Raw genomic sequence first — 23,742 nt, forward strand, 5'->3', positions numbered from 1 at the left:
CCACTTTCATCTTTAGAAGAGTTACCCATAAAATTCAAATTTGAAAGCAATGTATCTTTCTAGAATAATAAATTAGATTTTTATAGATGTGAAAAAGCACTCTTTTGAGTAAAAGAATTAAAGCTATTTTCTAAAAAAAAAAAAGAGAAAGCTATCAAAATATTTTGGTGCAGAAAGAAAGCCACTTGACAGATGAGTCAATGAAGTCTATGGTGGAGCTTGAAAAACTAACAATTCTCAACACAACAATTTTGTATGTCCAAAAAGGTATAAATCGTAATCAAGAGATTTAATTAGAGTCTCATGATCAAAATAAGACCATTTGATAAATGACTTAAATTCAAATAGTAGTATGTGGTCTTAGATTGATAATATTTGTCAATCATCTTAAGATAATCAATTTCAAAATTCATTTTTTGAGTTCTTCTCAAGTGACAATGTATTTTACTCTATGTTACAAATCATTGGCCAAAAAATAAAATCTTGTCTATGTTATAATATCATGCTATAGAAACCATAGGAAATTATTATTGTCAAACACAACTAGTGATGAATCATTCAAGAACACTTATATGTATTATTGTTCAACATATATAGGTGGCCACATCTATAAGTTTACCCTAGTCATTTATGAGACATAAAATAATGTCATAACCCTAGAGAAACATTTAATTTTCTATCAACATTTATGAGTAGATAAGCAGTACTCTCAGGTGGTTGCATAAAATAAAAACAAGAATCAAATAATATTAATTGTAATCTCATCAAACTAAGTTTAATGGACATATTAGGTATATAAAAAATATCCAAATTTGTCAACATACCTGACAAGTTAGGTAAAGCTAAAATCTTTGCATGTATGTGTTTGTGAATGCAGACTTTGTCTTGACCATTTAGACATATGTTCTAAGGTTTTTCTTCTTCTTCTTTTGGAGGGGGGGGGGAGTTGATCTAGTTGGAGTTTGAGGTTTTTTTGGGTTGCAAGCCTTCATTTCTTTCTTGAATTATATTTCATGCATTATCATACTGCAGTCAAAATATAACATTATGGAGATAATTAAGGACCAATGATATTGAGTAACACTTCTCATGCTTCTCATCTTGAAGTCACAAATAAACACAAGAGACAAACACTGATGTAAAAGTCTAAGAAAAAGACATTGAATGAATACACAATGAGAGAGAGAGAGGTTGAAGTTGTTTTCAATCAATATCATATGATTCTCCTGTTATCATAAAATATATTCAAGATTTACCTGATACAAGGGGTTGTCTCCTATGACTTCTCACATCAGTTGTTTAATTTAATTCAAAACCCACGTAAGTTTACTCATGCTTCATGGATTCATATAATTCTCTAATAAAAAAGCATATGCTTCTGCAGAGATATTTTCAAGCCTACACAAAGTAATTAAACACTCAATCAATTCAGCACTAGAGTTGACTGCAAAACCTTCATCTAACCTGTCAAGCAGAAGAAGCAAAAGGTGAAATGACTAGCTAATCTGTATTACTGTTTCTCATTCCTCACCTAGCTCAAGAGGGGTCCATTACTGCTTGTATCTGGTTGGAGTGCTCATCCATCAACCCATTTGCCCATTAGGGATCACTCGTTTACCACAATATAGCTTTATTAAGATGTCGAATAAATAATAAAGTAATGACCCATCAAAAGGCCGAAAGCGGATTTCTTTTTTTTCTGGTAGACCACAAAGCAGATTTCATATCATAATCATCAAAGCTGAAAACTGGAATTGTTATTCCATTACCGAATGCTGAGGTATCCTAGTCATATCCAACTCCGAAAACAGGATCGAACATTTATATTCATATAATTTAATAATTAAAAGTATTTAAAGTCTGGATCTACTTTTCAAGCTAGCCACCAATAATACCAATTGATATTTGGTTAACACTTCATTAAAGAATCATATATAAGGAGGTTGCTTATTGAAGAGTCCATAGAATTTGGATTCACATATTTGATCATTCCCACTATTTGTAATTCTCTGTAATTAATATATAGGATTGGGATGCGTTCTAATTATTATCTAGTCATAATTAAAATCTAAATTTCTCTCAATCTTTTTCTCAATTTTTTTTATCTGAGGGTCATCCGTGAATTTAATGAATCTCTAAATATTTCTCTCATTCACTACTTTCCACCCGAAATATGGATCTAATCACTCTACCAACCTTACATTAGTAAGTCTCTTTTTTTTTCTTGAAGCTTAATTGATTAGATTCTAATTCTGACCTTTGGGTAATTAACTGCCACATGTAACAATCCTAAATTCTAATTAGAAAGAATTATGCAAATCCAGTAATACTTCTCCAACCCTTTGACAAAAAAAAAAAAAAAAAAAAATTCTTCAACCCTTAATATAAACCTACCCGTTTGAAAAAGAATTGAAAAGTTATCTCTGTATTAACTTGTATATGCAAGCCTAGAAATCAGGATTTATATTATTATTATTATTATTTTATTGGGTAGAAGAATTTATGTTAATTTGCCTGGCAAATGTTCAAAAGACTCCTAAAGTAATGGATCACCCAGTGGGGATAAACCGTTATTAGGTTTGGAATTGATCAGATAAAGTTGCCGATTCTGGCTCTCCCCCTCCAATATGACCGCTGTAGATTCTTTTCCACAGTAGCGTAGAAAGAAGTGGTGATAGATAAACATAGAGAGAGAGAGAGACTCCCTCTTCCTCCAGGCTCTAGTGGCAAAAGCTGTCAATGGAATCTAGCATAAAGAACAGAGACTTCCCCAGTTGCTACTAGCAAGAGGGAGACAGAAAGAAAGAAAGAAAGAGAGAGACAGAGAGAAAGGCTTGAACTCTGCCCAGAGCTGGCAATCTGGCATAATTCACGTGAGTTGTGTTGTGAGGTTTCTTTCCTTTTTGTTTATAAAATCAAATCGTATGCTAACAAAAGATGCTTCTTCTTCCAGTCATAAAACAAGGGAGATGAGGATGCTCTATCATCCGAAGAAAACGATGTTTCAAAACCAAAAATGCAAAGCTAATGGAGACAAGATATAGAGACGGAGACCCATACCAGAGAGAGAGAGAGAGAGACGCGCATTTTCGCAAACGAGAACCTGAAAAGAAACGATCAAGAACAAAATCAACTTCAGTTCAGGTCAGTTGCATGCTTTCCTTCATTCCGTTATGTTTTCCCCTTTTTGTAAAGTGTTCAGATTTCTTTTGTTTCTCTCTTGTTCTGTACTTGGTACCATAGAAGATCTCAGTTCTGTTTGTTCTTTCCTATCCTTCTTTTCCATAGGGTTCAGAAACTGAAAATCTGAAGAACCAAATGTTTTCTCACATCCAACGTTGGAGAATGCAAATTTATTTGGAATTCCTGTGAAGAATTTCTAAGAACATAATTTTTATGTGATGCATAGGTGGAACAGTTGAAATTAAAAAAGTAACCCTTAGATGGTGACTCTGCGTCTTTATTTCATCTAATGGATTCAATCACCGAAATCTTAGATTTAGATAAATCTGCCGCGCGCGCGTGTGTTTGTGTGAGTGCCTGTCAATTTCCTCCCCTTGCCGTTGGTTGTAGGGTAGACTTTTTTCCCAAGAAAAGTACTGCCGTGACTGTGAGAGCATATCAACAGAGTGATCCTTAGCTGGGTTTGAAGAGACTCATTCCTGCTAAACCTTTCCTCCATCTACCCTACTCACTGACAACAATGTTTCTGGTTTCGCTATTGATGTCTTGATAGAATGTACTTTTAAGTTGTCCTGACTCCCTAGTATATTCTTATCAAATACAAATATCAGAGAAAGGCCAAAGTTTATTGTTCATTCAGAACAAGTTTGTTGAAATGCCCTCCCAGTTGTTGGATAGAATCCATGACACCTCTTATTCTTGCCCTGTATTGGCATGAACTCTGAGAATCCAGTCCTATGCTTAACTGAAACAAATTCTGTTGGAGCTTTCGGAATTTCTTCTTTGTTGTAAGTGAGGCGAAATGGTACTGATTTTAGTTTGGTTTGCATTCATGAGACAGAAGAGGTTGTTAATTATTTCTCTAAATATGTATGTGGTATAGTATATAATTTCCAGCTCTCTCAGATGTTGCAGCAGTGAATTTAATCTTGCTAAAATTTGTCCATTTATGAACTTACTCTTGGCTATTACTTTTGTCTAGTCATCTGTTCCCTTCCCTTCTACCAGGATGGGTAATAGCACTATAAGATTTTGATGCTGCGTCTGATCCATGGAAATGTAACTGATTTAAATTTTTGAACGCCATTCCTCCGTATTATCTCCTACAGAATGTATATATGGTATGAGAAGCTGAGTTTTCTGTAGTTTTAAAATCTCATTAATTGTTGAACATTTTGTTCCTATGGATAGTGGCAGGCATAAATAACGAACTTTGAAATCGCTAGAGAGGAGTTTTTCAGAAGTCTCATATTGGGAATTTGCTCACTTCCATGGGCTGCTTCAGTTCGAAGCACTCTGTGAAAACACCTGGATATGAAGATCCTGGAGTTCTTGCTGCTGAAACACCATGTCAGTATGAAAATCCTTGTGAGCACATGTATCATTCTCTTTTGCTTGAAATTTTGCATTTATATGTCTTATCCACTCAATCCCGATGCTAACAAACGTAGCTTTATTGCAAGTTAATAGGGATGGCTAAATGGATCCAAATGAAACAAAGTAGGGAAAACTAAAGCCAAACAACAGGGGGTTGAATATTTGGGGAAAGAGGGAAGGGAAGTGGCTCTTTCCTCTTATCTTTTAGCATAAGATTTGATGTTGTTTAATTTAATATAAGAGTAAGAATCTAAGTTTTTTAAGTTTTCTTCTGCATTGAGGAATAGTGCCTCAACCAGTATGCATGTTTTACATCTTTAGTGTACAAATATCACACAGATAGGTTGGTTATGTTATTTGATGGATTTTGAAGTCCAACAGCTGAGTTGACCAGAGGATCCTTTTAATTAGTTTCTGATGCTTATATGTATAAACCTTAGGATGCAATGGATTGGATGATTGGAGTCACAAAAATGGACTTGGTGTAGGGGATAATCCTAGTGGATCCTTGAATGGCTTGTTCTAATCCTGATAATGCATCTATTGTCTGAGGCAAGCCTAGGGCGAGAATGGTGTTGTCATTTTCACATCCTTGTTTTTCCTCTTCTAGATTTCCTTAGAAGTTTTCATGAGATTGCAGGTCTAAATTGTTTTATAAGATTAAAATATAGGTTGTGGATTGTCCTGTATTACAAATATTGACAAATTTCTATTTTCTCATTTGTGTGATCTATAAACAATTTCAAATTTTTATGTTAACTAGGGAATCTAAGTCACTTCTTTATTCGTTGACAGTTACAGTGAGCGAAGTCGAGGCTTTATATGAGTTATTCAAGAAACTAAGTAGTTCAATAATTGATGATGGGCTAATTCACAAGGTAATCTCACTAAGGGCTGAATTTAAAATTTTGTTTTATCATTCAAAACAGCTAAGTTTTGACAACTTGATTGGTTTTTGGCATGTTAAACATGCATTGAGGGCTGATCTTGTTTTATTTTATTTTATTTTTTACTTTATTTTTAATAAATAATATTCTTACATGCAGGAAGAGTTCCAGCTTGCTCTGTTTCGAAACAGTAACAAACGGAACCTATTTGCAGACAGGGTGTGTACTGCCAGCCCATTTGCTTTTAACTCTCATTTTTGTTTTGCTTTATTCGTGTACTGCAAATATTAATCTGTTGTCATGAAACTTCTAGGCAAAGTTTGAATTTTGGTTCAACTTGGGCACTTGCTAATGTGGTTTGATTTTTGGTGTCAGATTTTAATCAACTTAAGATAAGTCCCTCCTAGAGAGAACAATGGGATGGGTCAAATGGATTATTGACCTTGACATTCCAAGACATGTTGTATGCTCTGGGATACCATGGGAGGGTTAAGATACGGCCAACTATGATGGGTTTTTAGCTGTTGATGCCTATAATCTGGGGCTGTTGTCTACTCAAGATGCCCCTTATATGATGACTAATTTGACCCTATTAATAACCTGAACATTATCTTCATTACTTGGTAATTATCAATAGAATTGCCCCCCTGGACTCTACTTGTGCGAAAGCCTTCAGCACCGGGTTTGCCCTTCATTAGTATACGTCCTTTTCCTTCACAGTTGCAGGTAGGGTTGATGGGGCCTAACAGACATCCTCCTCTTCCAGCATACTTGTTCTAAGAGCCTTTTCTCTATTCATTTTCATCTGGAGTTGGTGGTAGATGGAGAATACAGATGATGCGTGCGGCAAATAAGCATTTCATAATCCACTGCTGCAGGTGTAATATTTAGTAGTGATCTCAGTAGATTTTCTGGATTTTTGAAACATCATTGATTAAGATAGCCAATGTGTCTCATTGCTGTACTGTTATCACAATATTGCCTGTGTGACAAAAACCATTAATATGCAGTCCTATTTGTCCTAATGTGATGAATTGCGGCGTCATGGGTATCCATTCTTATAGATTGTCATGGCATTATCTTGCAGATATTCGATTTATTTGACGTCAAGCGCAATGGTGTTATTGAGTTTGGAGAATTTGTTCGATCATTAGGTGTCTTCCACCCAAATGCTCCTCTGGCAGACAAAATTGCTTGTAAGAGAATATAAAATTCAGTCCTTAAGATATTATGCAACGTTACTATATGTCACTGGCAACATTTTTAGTTGACACACTAGTGGGAAATTTTCATGACAGTTGCATTTCGATTATATGATCTAAGGCGCACTGGCTACATTGAGCGTGAGGAGGTAAATATCATTGTTCTCGCATTCCTGTTGCCCCTGCTAGTATCTGTTGCTGATGAAAGCATCTAGGAATTGCTCCAATTTCAGGTAAATTTTGAATTTTTCTGCTTGTCTAGCTCAATAATTATGCACGATTTTCCTCTTTTGTTTTGTGTCAGCTTAAGGAGATGGTATTAGCTCTTTTACATGAGTCTGATCTGGTTCTGTCAGATGATTTTGTCGACACAATTGTGGATAAGGTAAGGAATTCTTCTGGTCAATGGCACACTATGTTTTTTTATTCTATCTGTTCATGTTCATTCTGCTTCTCTCTTTTGTAGACATTCACTGATGCTGATTCAAAAGGTGATGGGAGGATCGATCCAGAAGAGTGGAAGGAATTTGTTGGACATAATCCTGCTTTATTGAGGAATATGACTCTACCATACTTAAAGTGCGTCCAGAGTCCTATCCTCTTTAGTGGTTTGCTGCACATGCTAGTTTTCATTTTGTTGTATTTTCCAATAGAAAGCTGCTTTCCCTACAGTGCATCGCCATATGCATCGTCAACGAGCTTGTTGATCTAAATGCTAAATAAATAGTTGTCCAACTTAGGCTCCACCATGGCTGAAACTCTTTCCATATCACATCTTACTTTTCAGCTACATGGGCATATGATTGGTAAGCCTGATCATTGGACAGACATATGTTCCTTGATAAATGGTGTGTATATAACTTGTGCACCACATTGGGTGCCATCTGAACTTGTATGAGTTAAAAATAAGGGGTCTGTCTATCCCGCTTGGTTTTAAAATGCATATATATAAAGCATTGAGGTTGGGCTGCATACTATGTCTGCTGATGGAACTTCTGGGACCACCTAAGAGTTAAACTGTAGTTCTCATTAGAGGTTTCCTTTCAGACTATTGGAGTAGTCAAAAGCAGCGATGAAAAGGACCTGAAGCTCATAAACTTTGAATTGACAGCTCTGCCCTAGTGGGCTAATACGTTGGTCATCCAAGAAGTGACCACCTAATTGATACCCATAATTAATGAATTAAAGTTTCAATGTTATTGAATACTTTCTTTTTTTGGTAATCCAATGTTATTGAATGCACAGGATATTATCGCAGTTCATGCATTTATTCATACTTGAACACATCTATTGGTTAATTCTTAACTTTGTTGCCATGTTCAGGGATATTACTTTAGCATTTCCCAGCTTCATAATGAACTCTGAAGCAGAAGATACAGAGTGCCTGGCTAAATCACCAATATAGCTCCAATGCTTCTTGAGAAGGTTATGAGATGACAGGATCATTGAGTACCAAATGATGGAGACATAGTTTTTTGATGGATGCGTCTCTAATTGAGCTCCTATAGACCTATGGAGTGTGGGAACAAGAGATGTTATTAGAGGAAGCAGCCCGCAAAGGAGAGTCATCCAAATGTGTGATGTTATTGGAGGAACTAGCCAGTGAAGGAGAGTCGTTGGACTATGTGTTTCACAGTCATCTCCTATTCAGTGCTATTACCAGCTCAACACCAACTCCTACAAGATAATGGAAGAAAAGATCTTGCCTACTTTGTTCATACCAGCAGTTTCAATCTAGATTTCCTCTTCCTTTTCGTTTTAGGATGTCAAAGGTGAAGACACTGTTTGATCCTAGGTTTATGGTCCGGCTCCCAGATGCTTGCACAGGTTGTGTTCTGTTTTGGAAGTTGTGCAATGTCATTTGTATGGAACTGAGATCTAGCTAAGCTTTGTAAGCGGAATATTCAGGCCATGTAGGACATTTTATGTATAAGATCTGCCCGAGACAGATCAGGAAGTCCAGCGGACTCTTAGAAACCTGGCCAATGAGACGGTGACAATGGAGTACAAGTTCGTAGGATCTTGTGTAAATGTGCCAGGGTTTAATGTTTAATCTTCTATCAGGCTGGTCTGCTTGCATCTGAATTCTAAGGTAAAGCTGTAATCGGTCTATTCGATGGAGTCTTATTTACAGGCCGTTCTCATGGGCTATCTTTGGTTGGTTAAAGACAATTTTTGAATGAGAAACAGAGAAAGATTCATCAAATATACATCTAAATGGTTGGTGAGAAAACTCTATTCTCCAAAGCTTGGGTGACAGAAAAAAGAAAAGAAACGGTTGATATTAAGTAAGGTGTGATGTATGTTAAGTCACAATATCTAATAGATTCCTACCCGAAGTATCTAAATGGAAAGACATTGAGGAGTAGATACGGTTGATATAATGATATCTACAATCTGATCATGCTATGTATGCTAAAAATTCAGAGCGAATAATTTAAACAATCATAAGACCGGATGATTATGTTAAAATCCATTTCATCTTTAGAAATGTGATACCGAATCCAAAACCTGGTTGGAACAGTTAAGATTCTTGGCACCTATCATAACCTAGAATAATGTTTCAATTGGAGGTGCCGATTTAAAAATCGAAACCATCTCTCCGAAATTAAATCGAATCAAAACAATTTGGTTTGATTTTGGTTCTCAAAACTGAGATTTTGAATCAAATGGAAGACCAAATAAATCTTACATCTCCAAGGGGTTGACTTCCATATTATTGTAGCTGCATAGTTTCTAGTGACATCTGACTTCCATCTTTATATTTATGTGTTTATTGATCACTCACATCTAAGGGTACACAGAGGATAATAAGTAAAAGTTTTGAAGTTTCTTAATCAATCAGTTGAATTGATCTTGGATACTACAATTTCCTCTAAATTCATAGGATAACACATGTTTGTGTGCAAGCCAGACCATACATTGTCTGCTAAGATGGCATTTACTGCATCAGTTGGATGGAACTGATCCCACCAGACATGCTTAGATGCATTAGTGCATGCCATCTCTGGTGAAATGCACAAGATCCAAGCTTTATACTGCCCTGACCCACAGCAAGCATCGGTTATAACTTCAAAACCTAGATGAAGTCGTAAAGACAAACATGAAAAATGATGGATATATGCAACATTACTACTTCTGCATATAATGATAAAAGAGAGAAGATCATATAATTGATCTGGAAGATAACTTTATAGGAGAGAAAGAAGAAGAAAAAAAGCTTACCATAACGTTCATGGTTTGCCAATATATCCATTGATCCTTGAAACGCATCACAGAAGGTGATATTAGCATCGACAAGATCTTGATTGAGTTGGTTCACCATATATCTCATTCCGAAGTTGAACTCCACTATCATATCATTGATCTTCTGAACACAATCTCCATTCTTGCTTTTGGATTCATATAAATAGTGAGGAATACAGCCAAGCGGAGCCAATCCCATCACCACCACCTTCCTGACATTAGCATCGTACAAGTTCTGCATCAATAACAATCGGTGTCAAAATCAGACCGTAAATTAATGTCTTTCAATTCAAACTAAGGGCAACACTTAATTACTATGCAGTTTATCTTGAAAGACAGGAGACGCAGAACAAACCTTCAATTCCTGCTTTATTGTTGAAACTAGGAATTCGCTGAAACTCCAAGGAAGGTAGAGGGATTGCACTCCAGACACATTGCGTAGATAATAATGTATGTAGTCATTGCTTCCAATCGAAACGTAAAAGACCGACTGAGATATCAGTGAATTTGCGGCCTCTTCGCCCAGTTTTAATATGAATTGCTGGAAAGTGTCTGTTACCTGCTGGATCTGTTGACTCAAGGAGATACGTTGACCCTAAAGAAATCAAAAACCAAGAATTCCAGTTTCTGAGTGAAGATTGAAGGAACAGAGTAACTAGTAGAAGCTTAAAATGTGAATTACCAATTCTGAACCGCTCGAGAAAATAATTCCAGCACCTGCAGAAGCGTAATTCACTCCGCGGATCATATCCTCAACACTCCCATCCTCGCCGAGGAATGCAGGAACGAATGGAAGGCCAAGACGCAAAGCTGAGTAAAATCAACGAGAAAAGCAAATTCGTATCAGATCTGTTTGGGAGAAATTAAGATCGAAACATGCAAAACCTAGATCGGTATTTACGGATCTAAAACAGGGGGAAAAGAAAGAAGGATTGAAGGTTACCAAGAAAATCGACGGGGATTCTTCCATTGCTGAACCTCCCGGTAGGTTTGTGAGTGTCGAAATCCCTTCCGTATGGTAAGAAATTAGCACGAGCGAAAGTTCCAAGATAGTTGTTGGTGCCGCAATCGACGGTTGAATCTCCGATAATAAATAATGCCGGAACCAGAGAAGCATTCGAGGTCGTTGCATTGGGAGAAGCTCTAATTAGTTGCAGAAATATGGTGAAGAAGAAAGATGCAAGTGAAAATAATGAGCCAAGCGACATTTGTGTGTGTGTCCGAACTCCGAACTCTGAAAAGGGAAAGGAAATGGAAATCTTGGAAAGCGCGGGAATTGCAAGGAATTTAAAATTGTTAAATTTAGAATGATTTTCGGTACCACACGTTCTTTATTTTCCAACTGCCGCATTTTCATATCGTCATCCCAAGGTGGTGATGTGGGAATACAACCTCTCCCCTCTAAAATAAAAATGAGTTAGAATAATGAACTAGTAATAAAATGGTGATTTATATACTAATGGGAAATTTTTAAGGTAAATTAGCATGATTAGCTGCTTTTAGGTTTTCTTTTACAAAAATAATCACTTAATGTTTCATTTATCAAAACTAGCTAAAACTGAATTTGAGTTAACAAAATTAACCAAAATAATAATTTTTTATATTTTTTTGACATTTTTAACCCCTAAAATTAATAATTACATTGAAGAGGGAAAATTACTATTTTGTCCAAAAGGAAAATTCATTAATTTTTCATAGCCTTACATTTTCACCTCCATATTTCTATTGTCAATTTTATGGATAAAAATATCCAAAGGGATGAAAATTCACTATGTTGATTAGTTTTTAAATACAAATTCAGTTTCTCAGCATCTTCCTATAATGTATGGACTTCTTAGCTCATGGGCCTAAAGTTTGACATTGGTTTTGGTTTTTATTTATAATTTTCAAAAAAGAGAAAATTCCCTCCTATTACCGTTTGAATACCAAAGGCAGAGTACCACGATGATGAGGTTTATTTCGCATGGCCCAGGTAGGGGTGTATATGGAAAGCCGAAATCCGCTTCTTTTCTTATTTTTATAAATTTTTTACTTGAGATATGTGAATACTTTTCTAATTTATTAAAACAATTATTCAACTATCATCCATATCCAACTGAATCTGTTTTAAAACCAATAAGATATTAATTGAATTTGTCCAAATATAATAGGATATGTATATGATATTACCATTATCCGATCCGAATTCAATCCGTTTACACCCTTAGGCCGAGGGCAGCAAACACCTTGTAGGCCCAACTCTCATCAAAGGTTTGGTTGTATCGAAAAATCCACACAAAAAACATCAACGGATGACCCACTAATCTTTTATGGCCACATTCATAAGGCAAAATGATGTTCAATACCATTACATAGTTGTTTAGTTGGTAATAATCAACATCTTTTAGTGAAGATGTCACAAATTATTGACCAAAAAAAGAAGTCACAGGTTTGATTCTCCCTTATGGTATATGTAATAGTATTTACAAAATTTTAGGTATTGGACAAAAAAAAAATATAAAATTTTAGGATACAATATCAAATTGATATGTGTTACCATCAAAGAGTTGTTCAGCTGATAACAATGAATACATTATACATATCAACATCTCTTAATGAAAAGATTATTGGTTGAACTCTCTTTAATTCTATCCGAGATGAGGCGAGGATTTAACATTGAAATAGACCAAATAATGATGTTTTTCAATCATTAAAATTTTCTTCCATGGAGAGAGAATTGCTAATATTTCACATATGCAATGAGGGTCAGAGGATCTTTCAAAAAAATTTCAAACAATTATGGATGGTGAATAAAGAGTTTAAAATACTACTCTAATATTTTCTAAACACACTTCCCTAAGGTGTTCTCTTTCCAGTCACACATTCACGATGAATATAATAATTTAATTCGTTCATCAGAATCGCCATTGATGTCTCCATGTATCTGACCTGACCTTAGATTATTTTTATTGTCATTGTCCATCACTCTTATGTTGATGTTGGTCTCTTTGATAATACCGGTGCAATAAAAAATTAAGATAAATTTAATAAATAAACAACCGTTGTGGGGGTACGTGATTTAATTTTTATTTTTTTAATTTAAGGAGCTAAGGAGATGTACATTTTAACTTAACAAACATTAAAAAGATTCACATAATTAAAAAAATACTATTAAAAATTTTGAATGATTTGCAATGGTCCCTTATTCCTAACCTCCTTCACACAAAAAAATGCGTTAAGTAAAGGTGACCATGTTATATGAACCTTGTTAAACACAATTCTGAGAACAAGATCCAATGCCACATTTTCTTCCAATGCAAAAAACTTTACTTAGCAAGTTTGGAAATCAATTCTCTTTTTGAATGGGGTTCCGTTAACACTCCTAAAAGCTCTTGGAAGGAAGAGATAGATTGTGTGGTTAACCATTTTTCAGGTTAAGATCTTAAAGGTTAAAGCCCAAGTTCAGAAGATTCAACTTCATGAGCTGCACATTTGTTCATCAACTTAGAGAAAGCAATTTCGCCACCGACTACTTGGCCGGCCTCGTGGCAATCAAGGATGAGATTCATTTTGATCCCGTTAGTTATCTCCGTTGTCGGAGAATATTATTCAAGATAATGCAGAATAGTTTATAGGGTCTTACCTGAGATTATCTTCTCATTTGCTCTCGAAACTTTGTTTCTAGATGTCCAAATATAATAGAAAGAGATTGAAAGGACAGAAAGCCAGGAGGAAATATTTATTTGTCCCATTGAAAAATGACACATATTTCTAAAGTAAGCTTGAAAATTGAGTCAGTTTGGAAAAGTTCAATCCTAAGGCCTAAGGTACCTGCAAATAAAATGTGTTTTGCATACCAACATGAAAGAAAAATATACCAATGAATTTCATTCGGGATAATCATACAAGACACACTTATAAGACGAATTATTCCATTTTGCAGCAGTGTTGTTGACAGCTAAACCATTATGTAAAACCCTCCAAAGAAAAACTTTGATTCTTAGGTGCAATTTAATGGTTTTGAAGAATTTTCAAAATCTAGTTTTTTCATTCGGATCCTAACAAATTATCTCATTGGAAAAGGTTTTGGGTAGAATAAGTTGACCCTTTCTTTTTTCTTTTCTTTTTTTGTGGTAGAAAACAATATTAAGTAGAAGGAGACATAGGCTCTGGGTGAGGAACAGGCTCCTTTAGCCAGACAGTAGAATTTTACCAAATCAGTACTGTCTCAATCACTAGAGCTTCTTCGGCCAAGGAATGAGCCACAGACTATATGTACCCTAAACCCTTTCATAACATATCAAAAGGTGTGTCCCGTTTATGTACCATATTATATGGTGTCATCACAAATTAAAAAATAAATTTAATAAATAAACTTATAAGTTATTGGATAAATAAAGTATGCTAGTAAACATCAAGAAAATCAACCGACCAATTAAGAACAATTATAAAATTATCACCTAAGTAACCGTTGTGGGTACACGTAGATTTAACTTTTATTTTGTTTATTTGAAGGGGTTAAGAAATTTTGTTATTAAATTGTGAATGACTTGCAACGGTCCCCTTATTCCTCAACTCTTCCTAGGTAAGTGATTTTTATTTTTTTGATAATAAAGGTGACAAGGCTTAAAAACATTGACATGTGGGAATTTGTGAGTCCATACTAATAAGGCTACTATTAAATGCTACCTTAGTTTCTTTTTTTGGTAAAAATAAAAAGTTTCATTAAAAAGATATTAGTGCAGGGAGCACTTACATATAATGTCTATACTTAGACTACAGTCATGAGCCTGTGTGGCTGCAAAATTTGCATGTTTTTCAAAAAACAATTGGAGAGCTGGATTGGGGAATGCAACATATTTCATATGTTTAGTAGAATTAGCCAACTCCATTAGTGTTGGTAATTTGTCAATGGGCCACTTCTCTGTTGTTGGGCATGGCAGGAGCTTTGTAATCATGTAGTGATTAGTCCAAATTTCATCAATTTTATCCCTTCTCTGCAGCTCTCCCATCCCCATTTGTAGTGCAAAAGTGTGGTGTCCAAAACCCTTTAGTCGCTTCCAAAATTGCGGGAGATGCCCGCTCGCAAATCCCGACTCCAATTGTTACTCCTAGTGCCAACATTAAATGTTTATATAATTGAGGAAATAACACACCAACCTATTTCATCTCGCAGCGCCCCGATACATCCTCAATTAATGCCGCCGAATGGGTGGCGAACCCCAAGACCTCCCCATGGGAGGTAAAGCCTTTAACCGCTTTACTAACCCATCATTGGCCACAGGTGACCACGAACCTATTCATATTAATTTCAACTCCTTAACCAATGGTTTGTACTTTTATATCCCACGGGTTTGGCTCTGTTGTTAAACACCCTCATCTTTCTTTCCGGATGAAGCGGTTATATGAAGACAACCCACGCCTATCATCCTTCTCAATTGTGTAGTTATTTCATGCGGGGGCAAGAGATGAGCCCCGGGAACCCAGTGCGCAACATGGATCTTTCCCCATTTGTATGAAATAAGAATGTGCCATATAGTTTAATATGATTTTCCACATATGCATTCCGATCAGCGCCACAAGGGGGGGGACCGCATTAAACCCGCCAAAGAAAACTAATTTGGATGTTAGGAAGGTTCCACATGGTCCACCACTTGCAAAATGGTGGTCAGGTCGGAAACCTTGCCGTATTCTTTAAAACGGCACCCGAAATCTCCATTTGGAGAAATTAAGGAAGACCAGAGCTCGAGACCAGAGATTAATGGATAGATTATTGTGGGAAGGAGGGTTTGAGGATGTCTCCGCTTGACTTTGATCGATGACTTCTCCCACCAGCGCATTGATATGCTGGCCACTGGAAGTCGGTTGTTCATGACTTGTGCTTGGTGTGTCCCATGGTCGAACCGGAGGTTGTCGCCACCTCCTCCCCCTCTCCTCGTGGGGAATGCTGTTATACATCCAAACCAAGATCCCCCCACCATTGGATCAAACGGCGAATATGTAAAAACCCAAAGGATTGGATTATGAACCCATCCTTGTGAGTAACATGACGAGTGAGTTTATTTCTTAAAACCAATCCACGCTTTGGTTGAAATGCTACCTTAGTTATATTATCAAATTTCTCCTGGAGCATGGTAGGTTGATTTTACTAACAAACCACCGCTGCACTTGTACAGAAGTAAAGTGACCAACTGGCTATGTTATATGAACCTTGTTAAAACATAAACCCAATTCCTACATCCGGTTTAGCGTCTTGATTTGTCTTATTTCTGTTATTCTATAATCATGTTCGGTAGTGCAAGTAAATTACTTGCAAAAATGTGCTCAACCGGTTTAGTCGAGTAACGCCTTCGATGATCAAGTTAGTGAAACGCACAACTTTAGATGAAGAAAGAAAGTTGTAGATCTAAATGCTAGGAGAAATAACTCAATAATGTGTACCTGATAATGACAAGAGCGAGGGTTTATATAGTATTCGAGAAAATGTTACCTTGATTGTACCATGATGGAGTTTGACGTGAACTCTACAACAGTTTCTCACTTCCTAGAGGAGAGGAGGAGTTATATCGTTGTAAGAGTATTACTTGACTCTAAGAGCTTTCTTACCTAATTCGAATTTTTATTCCTAACTTTTAAGTTAATTACATCTTAAAGTGTGCACATTACTTTGTACTTGTATCTTGGCTTGTTTGTCGTCCGACCAAGTTTTGGTCGGTCTAGTTCACTCTTGGTCATGCCGAACCAATCTAGTATGGGTTATTCATATCAATTTCATTGATTATACACTTAATTGTTGTTTACTTCAGCTCCCAAGGATTAAGTTGGCATGTTTAATCATCCCATACATCTTTCATTTTTTTTGGTAACACGGACCCCCGAGGGGCAGCATTTAGTCCAAAAAAAGAGACCATCACCCCCCCGCCAAAAAGCAATTAAGGACAAATATCACCAGACCAATTTATCCATCATTTAAGTAAATTGCCACCCCCAACATAAAAGACCAAAAGAAAATGAAAACGAAAACAGATAACAAGGGGCCTATTCAACAATGCGTGACTTTGAAAGCCAACAACAACCCCCGATACCAAGACCGACAAATGCCAAAACAAACCCCAACCCGACACCCAATATTAACCGCGCGGGAGCCGAGGTGAGTACGAGTCCAAGCGAAAAGGAAATGCTCCTCATCCACTTTGAACTAAAGAATCTATAAAGAAGAACACAAAACTGGAAATGTGGTACACCGCAAGGCGCTAATACATTGGTAAGAAAACGGGGGAAAACAAAAAGAAGGAAAGAAGAAAGAACCCCATGAGATGAAGCAACCCACAAGGAGGCAACAAGCGAAGAAAAAAGAAAATGGCAACGAGCGAAGCGCCTTTTTCTTACAAAAGGAGAAAAGAAAGAACCCCACGCACCCCACCCCCACACACAGAAAAATCAAAAACACCAAGAATATAGAAAAGAAAAATTGACAACAGAGAGCCACGGGGAAAGCGGGCGAAACAGGGCGAAACAGACGCACCAGGCGAGGAAGACATTCCAAGAAAGAGCCCGGAGCAGCGAGACCCCAGACCAACGCCGGAAACCCACGCGAGCAGACACACAGGGACAAAAAACCGGGGTTAAGAGCCCGCCCTCAAAAGGCCTTGTGTGCCACCGCGTGACGATGGGAGATCATAGACATAAACCAACCGGCGACCAAGAGAACCCGAAGATGAAAGCAGAGAGTAAGATGACTAAGGGCAAATTGGTCTAAAATTTATATTTGTACAAATTGATTTTCTATAGTACGGGAGGTAGTGCAAAGTCTCCGTTTTTGGACTAAAATGACATAGACCAAACCTCAGGGGGTCCAGGTGAAAATTACCTTTTTTTTTTTGATAAAAACTTGTTGGGTTTGTATGTTTTGGACCTTAACCAACTTTGGTCTAGTCCCATTTCTTGCATTATTCGGTTGGACCATCGATCGGAGTCGATGAGCACCCTTGCTGGCAATGATTTGAATCACGCACATGATGATGTGCATGGCATTGCCTGACACATTCATGTTGGAGTGCAATATGTACTTTTGACATGGTTCTGGATCATTTCCCTGTAAGAGGAGAACAATGTGTTTCCTTGATGTTTCTAAACCACACATAGTGGTGATGCCCACCTAAAAAATATTATAAGACGAGAAAAAAAAAAAAAGAAAAAAAAAAGGTCTTTTGTGGACTCATGTGGGTCCCATCCCTACTGTATGGTTCAAAAGTGTGAAAGTGTCAATGTGCTCAATTGACAGAGAGCTAATCCAGACTCATTTCGACACATACAAACCTAACTGTCCACGTACATCATCAAAGTTGATCCTACATGACAATGTACTCTAGAATTTTCCTTGTTGACTAGGGCACATGCACATAGTTGCCTCTCATACATAATTCCTACAATAGGATTACATGATCGTTCCTGGATTTGCCTTGGGTAGTTGGGTCATGGTGTCTTAAACAGTTCCCTACAGTGGTTGCCCTGCTTTTTTTTATTTATTTTATAAACAAAGATAAAATGCATTAATCATACTTGAAAACACTTATAGTAGCAGCGACATGGCCTTTTGGTGAAATATCTATGTTACTTAAAGTTGCTAAGACAATACAAACAGTAAAGTATGCTAACTTTCCATCCCCACAACTCCAACAATACTTTGAAAAAACTACTGAAAGAGCATCTCACTTAGTGGATGATTGTAATAGATGCTCTGGTTGCCCTGCTTTAATTACATATAATTGCAATTTTATGTGCTTTAAATTTGAAAACTGGAGCAGTTATTGACCGAAACTCAACAAGAACCAAACCGATTTGTACAGCTTGTATGTAACCCAACTTGAACAAAAACAGAACCGGAACCAAATCAATTTGACCCCTTAGATCTCTAACCAGAGACGAGGTCGGTAACGATTTGACTCACCGTCCTTAAATCACGACTAACTCTTTCAAAACGACACGTTGACCATTGCATGCATTGACATGTGCCAACAACTGCCAGATAAGCCCAACTGAAATTGTATTTCCAATTTTAGACATCTTATGATTCTTATCTCACCCTTCCCGTAGAATCGGTTTAACGAGATAAGCCAATGGTACCCATTTGGCAAAAGAAAAGGGACCCACACCGGGTAAACGAAAACAGAAGTTAACGACCACCAAAACGTGTCGAGTTTTATAGAACCAAAGCACCGAATCTGACGGATCATCGTGATTCTATTACCTTTGCAAGTAAGCACCTTATCACCGTACAATGAGAATCTCGTTTAAATCTTATATGATCCAACCGTACATGTTCCTTCAAATGATTAACGGCGTTAGTTAGTTTTCAGTACCTTCCGTTAAAAGTCACGTGATCGTTACGCCTATATAAAGCCGATGCTGTTAAGAAGAAGAATTACTTCCTCTCGACCCAGTTTTCGTTGGGTGTTTGGTCGTCGTCTTCATTTCGTTTCGTTCTGGAGCAGTGAAACCCGAACTCTCGCGATTAGGTTTTCTGTATTGCAAGTTGCAGTTGCTCGTCTGTGTTCTTGGTTCTTTCTTCATCGGTGAGAATACTTTCTCTTCTTCGATTAATCAGTTATTTTGCTTGTAACTGTGTTCAACATCAAGTAATCTTTCCTCGAAGCAACTACAGACCTTGTGAAGCTTTAGGTCGACTTGTTTCGGGTGATTTTTTTGAATCTTTGCTCCATAGGAGTCGTTTTTTTTTTTCTTTTTTTCTTGAGGGTTTGGGAATCCCTTTTCAAGTTTTGGTGTCAGTAATGCTATTGTAGTTTAGAATTTGGGTTTTCGTCATTTCTTCCTGTACATTCTTTCTCTCCTAGGGCCTCTGTAGTTTTTCATCTTGAAGGTTCTGGGATCATTAGAAAGATAACTCTTGCTAGAATCATGAGAAGGTGGTAGACGGGTTTTAGGCTTTAGAGCTTCTACTCTGAACTGTAAGGGCACCAGAAGTCCGCATTTCTTTCCCGGTTGAGATCGGGAAAAAAGAAAAATGTCTACAGCGAGTGTTGCTCTTAGCCCCGTTCGTGAGGAGTCTGTACCTGGCTATCTCCATGGCCGATCGGGTCTCCGTTCGAGAGAATCCATTCTTATATATCTGACTGTTGCTGGTTCTGTGATTCCATTGCGTGTATTGGAGTCCGATTCCATTGCTTCAGTGAAACTGAAGATTCAAACCTGTAAAGGGTTCGTTGTGAAGAAGCAGAAACTGGTGTTTGAAGGCAGAGAACTAGCTCGAGATGGTTCTCTCGTCCGGGATTATGGTGTCGCTGATGGCAATGTTCTTCATTTGGTTGTCCGGCTTTCTGATCTCCGGGTAATCACGGTTAAGACTGCCTGTGGGAAGGAGTTGGAGTTCCACGTTGAACGCTGCAGAAACGTAGCATATGTCAAACAGCAGATCGCCAGAAAGGGTAAAAGTTTTCTCGATCTCAAGAACCAGGAGCTGATCTGTAATGGAGAGGAGCTCGACGATCGGAGGCTTATTGATGATATATGTCACAGTAGTGACGCTGTGGTTCACTTGTTGGTTCGAAAGTCTGCAAAAGTTAGGGAACACGTAGGCAAAGACTTAGAACTCTCAATTGTTGCAGATGATGGAGACAACCAGGCTAGCGACAAACCAAAAGAATTTGGCGTGTTTAGAGGCGAGTCAATCGAGAGAAATTTCTATTTGGGTCCATGGATTTTCCATCCGAAGATCAAATTATCCTCGTTGATTACTGATATGATTAGCTCCGCCCTCGGTGGGTTGGAGAGTGGAAACAAACCAATCAGATCCTCAGAAGGTTCCGGTGGGGCTTACTTCATGCAAGATTCTTCAGGTCACAAGTTTGTTGCAGTTTTCAAGCCAATTGATGAGGAACCTATGGCAGTCAACAATCCTAGAGGGTTACCAGTATCTTCTGATGGGGAAGGGTTGAAAAGGGGGACGAAAGTAGGAGAAGGAGCATTGAGAGAAGTTGCTGCCTACATTTTGGATCACCCAATGATTGGGTCACGGTCCCTTTCAAAAGAAGAAAAGGGTTTTGCTGGGGTTCCTCCCACAGTTATGGTGAGATGCTTGCATGAGGGGTTTAACCATCCAGGTGGATACCAAATTGCTGATAAGAATGTCAAGATTGGATCACTACAGATGTTTGTGAAGAACTTTGGGAGTTGTGAGGACATGGGTTTTGGGGCTTTCCCTGTTGAGGAGGTCCATAAGATTTCTGTGTTGGATATTAGGTTGGCGAATGCAGATCGACATGCTGGAAATATTCTGGTGGGAAAAGATGGGGATCGAACTGTGTTGATTCCAATTGATCATGGATACTGCTTGCCTGAAAATGTAAGTATTTCTTGTACTCTTGGTCTTTTAGTTTTAGTCTCTTTAATGTTGGTGCATTCAGTTCTATTTTTATGTAGTTTCCCATCATTGTTAACTTGGAATGCGACGTACATTAGATTGAGTGGTATGCGACGTACATTAGATTGTTTGAGGTTTTCTCCTTTATCGGTTAGTTTTTGATATGATGTTCTAGATGTTGTTTTGGTTGATGTGTTTGTAATCCCTTTGCTTCCCCCCCCCCCCCCTCTTTAGTTGATGCCTTCATTTGGTATATAGCTATTTCTTGACAATCGATAACTATTTCCAATTGGAGATGTGAACAAACTACATCTATGGATGATTGATGTTGTAGACACTTTTGCGGATGAAGGTGCATGATTCACCACTTGTACCTACAGATGGCAAACATAGTTTAGTGATTGAATCCCTTGGAACTTCCTGAACTATTTCTTCTGTAGTATGGGTTTGAAAAAAAAGGTGATTGTCCTGGTTATGAGTTATGACTCAAAATCTTTTTGGGTATCCTGCATTGCTGTTGAAGGTAGATTCATCTTTTGTGCTGGCCAACGGATGACTGAAAGCCAAACTTTTTTGTTTATCCTCCATCTTAGGCATGTCCAACTAGTTCGACATGATGGGAGGCGTTTTTGTTTATCCTCCGTCTTAGGCATGACCAAGTAGTTTGACATAATGAGAAGCAAATTGTTTGCTTGACTGGACAGAATTTGTGGTAAAATGTAGCACTTATTGCATGTGAAATTTGTTTCCAAATAATATTTTGGCTCTCAAATCTGTTTTACTCTTTGTATCATGTCAATTCCTTCCATTAGAAGGAATTTAAGGGCTAAAATATTTTTCCTGTCATTGGGAAGAGATGCGTTCTCATAAACATGAGAACTCTTGGTGTATTGGAAAACTAGGTATCCTTACAGTTTGGTGAATCTGAGTCAATCTGACAATTAGAGGAGTTCTATGGAAAGACGTTCTTTTGGATATCCAGCTCTGTTTTTTAAGGTTCCATAGATTTTGGTGTTCATTATGTTTTATTTGTCACCTACGGATTGGATTTCATTTAAATGGTCATTTTTTTTTTTGAAATTTTTATAACTTACATTGATAGATGAAATTCCATGTGCACCGTAACTGTCCTGAGTCCTGATGCATCATCATAACCCCTCCTCTTTCTTCCCTCTTTTTTTCTTTATTAATTAATGTTGTGGCCGTTGTGAAATTGTTATTATTTTTCCTCATGAGAAACATTTGCCTTTTGCAGTTCGAAGATTGCACCTTTGAATGGCTCTACTGGCCGCAAGCTAAGAAGAATTACACCCCTGAGACCATTGAGTACATCAAATCACTGGATGCTGAAAAAGATATTGCTCTTCTGAAGTTTTATGGGTGGAACATATCACGTGAATGTGCTCGTACCCTCCGCATATCTACCATGCTTCTGAAGAAGGGGGCTGTGAGAGGGCTCACTCCCTATGCTATTGGGAGCATAATGTGCAGAGAAACCTTGAAGAAAGAGTCTGTGATTGAGAACATTGTCCATGAAGCTATGGATGCTGTACTACCAGGAACGACTGAAGCTACATTCCTCGAATGTGTCGCTCAGATCATGGATCGCCACCTTGACGAGCTCGCCATCTAATATGTCTGTCTTCTTCTAGACTATGTAGGTATATGTGTATATGTGCATATGTTAAAAGAGTGCATTTTTGGATGTATGGCTTATGTGGATTGGCTGTTGGTATTTGGAACCCCATCACTATCCACCATTGTTCCTGCTTCTAAGCTTGGTGCAAAAACTGCCACAAGAGGTGAGAGTAACCTCTTTTACTGCTAATGTTCGGGTTTGCATTTCTGCCGCCCTCAGTTTGAAGGTAGATAGTTCTTTGCTGTCCTCCAGGTTCAAGGTTTGCCAGAGCTGATGTCCAATATTAACAACTCTGCTTTTCTTCACTTGATGCCTTGCCCTGTGGGTTTGTCCTTGAGGCTGTTGTAGCTTTAGTTGTTTCACTTTGGTTGCTTACCTAATTCTCTGTTCTTATTATTTCTGTTCTTATACACTCTTTAAGGAGGCTTTGATTACTAGATGGGCGTGGCTTTTCAATTGCTAATGAATTAATCATATTATCTATAATTACCTATTAGAACCTGTTATTTCCAAATTGACACTCGAGTGCTTTAGAAATGACTTCCGTGTGAGCTTATTTAATTTTGCAAGATTAATTAGTTATCACTGCACAAGGACACGTCCACCACACAACGATGTTCAAATCTCTAGATTTTTGAATCAACTGCACAAGGACCATCCCTACACCCAATGTGGCTGGGTCTACCAAGTGTACCACCACTTTGCAATCAAGATTTCAATATGTGCAACAAAGGAAAATAAACAAAAAACGCAATGCACCAGAGTTTACTTGGTTCGGCCAAATTGCCACATCCACGGAGTAATACCCTACTTAGGGTTTTGTATATTACTCAATACTCACTAATATTT

At 37.6% G+C, this 23,742-nt stretch overlaps 3 protein-coding genes across 9 annotated transcripts; 2 read left to right on the top strand and 1 right to left on the bottom strand.

The window, feature by feature from the left end:
- Positions 1 to 2,866: 2,866 nt before the first annotated feature.
- Positions 2,867 to 11,129, bottom strand: LOC149029714 (SGNH hydrolase-type esterase superfamily protein). Of its 2 annotated transcripts, none has more exons than XM_089142040.1 (5): positions 10,839 to 11,129; positions 10,578 to 10,705; positions 10,251 to 10,490; positions 9,875 to 10,130; positions 2,867 to 3,103 (listed from the first exon to the last, which is right to left on the bottom strand). In XM_089142040.1, the coding sequence occupies exons 1-5, from the start codon at positions 11,101 to 11,103 to the stop codon at positions 2,928 to 2,930; spliced, it is 1,065 nt and encodes a 354-aa protein (XP_088998166.1). In that variant the 5' UTR covers positions 11,104 to 11,129; the 3' UTR covers positions 2,867 to 2,927. The 2 variants fall into 2 exon arrangements, with proteins under 2 accessions (XP_088998166.1, XP_088998165.1); XM_089142039.1 differs by lacking the exon at positions 2,867 to 3,103 and adding an exon at positions 9,337 to 9,728.
- On the top strand, positions 3,053 to 8,867 carry LOC149029715 (calcineurin B-like protein 7). 6 transcript variants are annotated; one of them, XM_089142045.1, is made up of 9 exons: positions 3,053 to 3,144; positions 4,375 to 4,551; positions 5,356 to 5,438; positions 5,607 to 5,666; positions 6,535 to 6,643; positions 6,746 to 6,798; positions 6,954 to 7,034; positions 7,116 to 7,228; positions 7,973 to 8,867. In XM_089142045.1, the coding sequence occupies exons 2-9, from the start codon at positions 4,455 to 4,457 to the stop codon at positions 8,052 to 8,054; spliced, it is 678 nt and encodes a 225-aa protein (XP_088998171.1). In that variant the 5' UTR covers positions 3,053 to 3,144; positions 4,375 to 4,454; the 3' UTR covers positions 8,055 to 8,867. The 6 variants fall into 6 exon arrangements, with proteins under 6 accessions (XP_088998171.1, XP_088998172.1, XP_088998167.1 ...); XM_089142046.1 differs by having other exon boundaries at positions 4,375 to 4,533; positions 7,973 to 8,860; XM_089142041.1 differs by lacking the exon at positions 7,973 to 8,867 and having other exon boundaries at positions 7,116 to 7,921.
- Positions 11,130 to 19,316: 8,187 nt separating the features above from the next.
- LOC149029716 (phosphatidylinositol 4-kinase gamma 3-like) lies at positions 19,317 to 23,327 on the top strand. Its single transcript, XM_089142047.1, has 2 exons — positions 19,317 to 21,236; positions 22,510 to 23,327. Exons 1-2 carry the CDS (start codon positions 19,899 to 19,901, stop codon positions 22,885 to 22,887), a joined length of 1,716 nt encoding a protein of 571 aa, XP_088998173.1. The 5' UTR covers positions 19,317 to 19,898; the 3' UTR covers positions 22,888 to 23,327.
- The last annotated feature ends 415 nt before the right edge of the window (positions 23,328 to 23,742 follow it).

This window comes from Hakea prostrata, chromosome 1 (genome assembly GCF_041222555.1).
Source record: "Hakea prostrata isolate BN-2017 chromosome 1, UWA_Hpros_2, whole genome shotgun sequence".
NCBI classification, from domain to species: Eukaryota; Viridiplantae; Streptophyta; class Magnoliopsida; order Proteales; family Proteaceae; genus Hakea; species Hakea prostrata.

Bases quoted from the DNA above. Each gene is read 5' to 3' on its own strand.
- LOC149029714 (XM_089142039.1), bottom strand. From the start codon at position 11,103: ATGTCGCTTGGCTCATTATTTTCACTTGCATCTTTCTTCTTCACCATA. The intron at 10,706-10,838 runs GTAACCTTCAAT...GATTTTACTCAG, and splicing joins AATCCCCGTCGATTTTCTTG to CTTTGCGTCTTGGCCTTCCA. The intron at 10,131-10,250 runs GTTTGTTCTGCG...TTATTGATGCAG, and splicing joins CAATAAAGCAGGAATTGAAG to AACTTGTACGATGCTAATGT.
- LOC149029715 (XM_089142041.1), top strand. From the start codon at position 4,455: ATGGGCTGCTTCAGTTCGAAGCACTCTGTGAAAACACCTGGATATGAA. The intron at 5,439-5,606 runs GTAATCTCACTA...TCTTACATGCAG, and splicing joins ATGATGGGCTAATTCACAAG to GAAGAGTTCCAGCTTGCTCT. The intron at 5,667-6,534 runs GTGTGTACTGCC...ATTATCTTGCAG, and splicing joins GGAACCTATTTGCAGACAGG to ATATTCGATTTATTTGACGT.
- LOC149029716 (XM_089142047.1), top strand. From the start codon at position 19,899: ATGTCTACAGCGAGTGTTGCTCTTAGCCCCGTTCGTGAGGAGTCTGTA. The intron at 21,237-22,509 runs GTAAGTATTTCT...TGCCTTTTGCAG, and splicing joins GATACTGCTTGCCTGAAAAT to TTCGAAGATTGCACCTTTGA.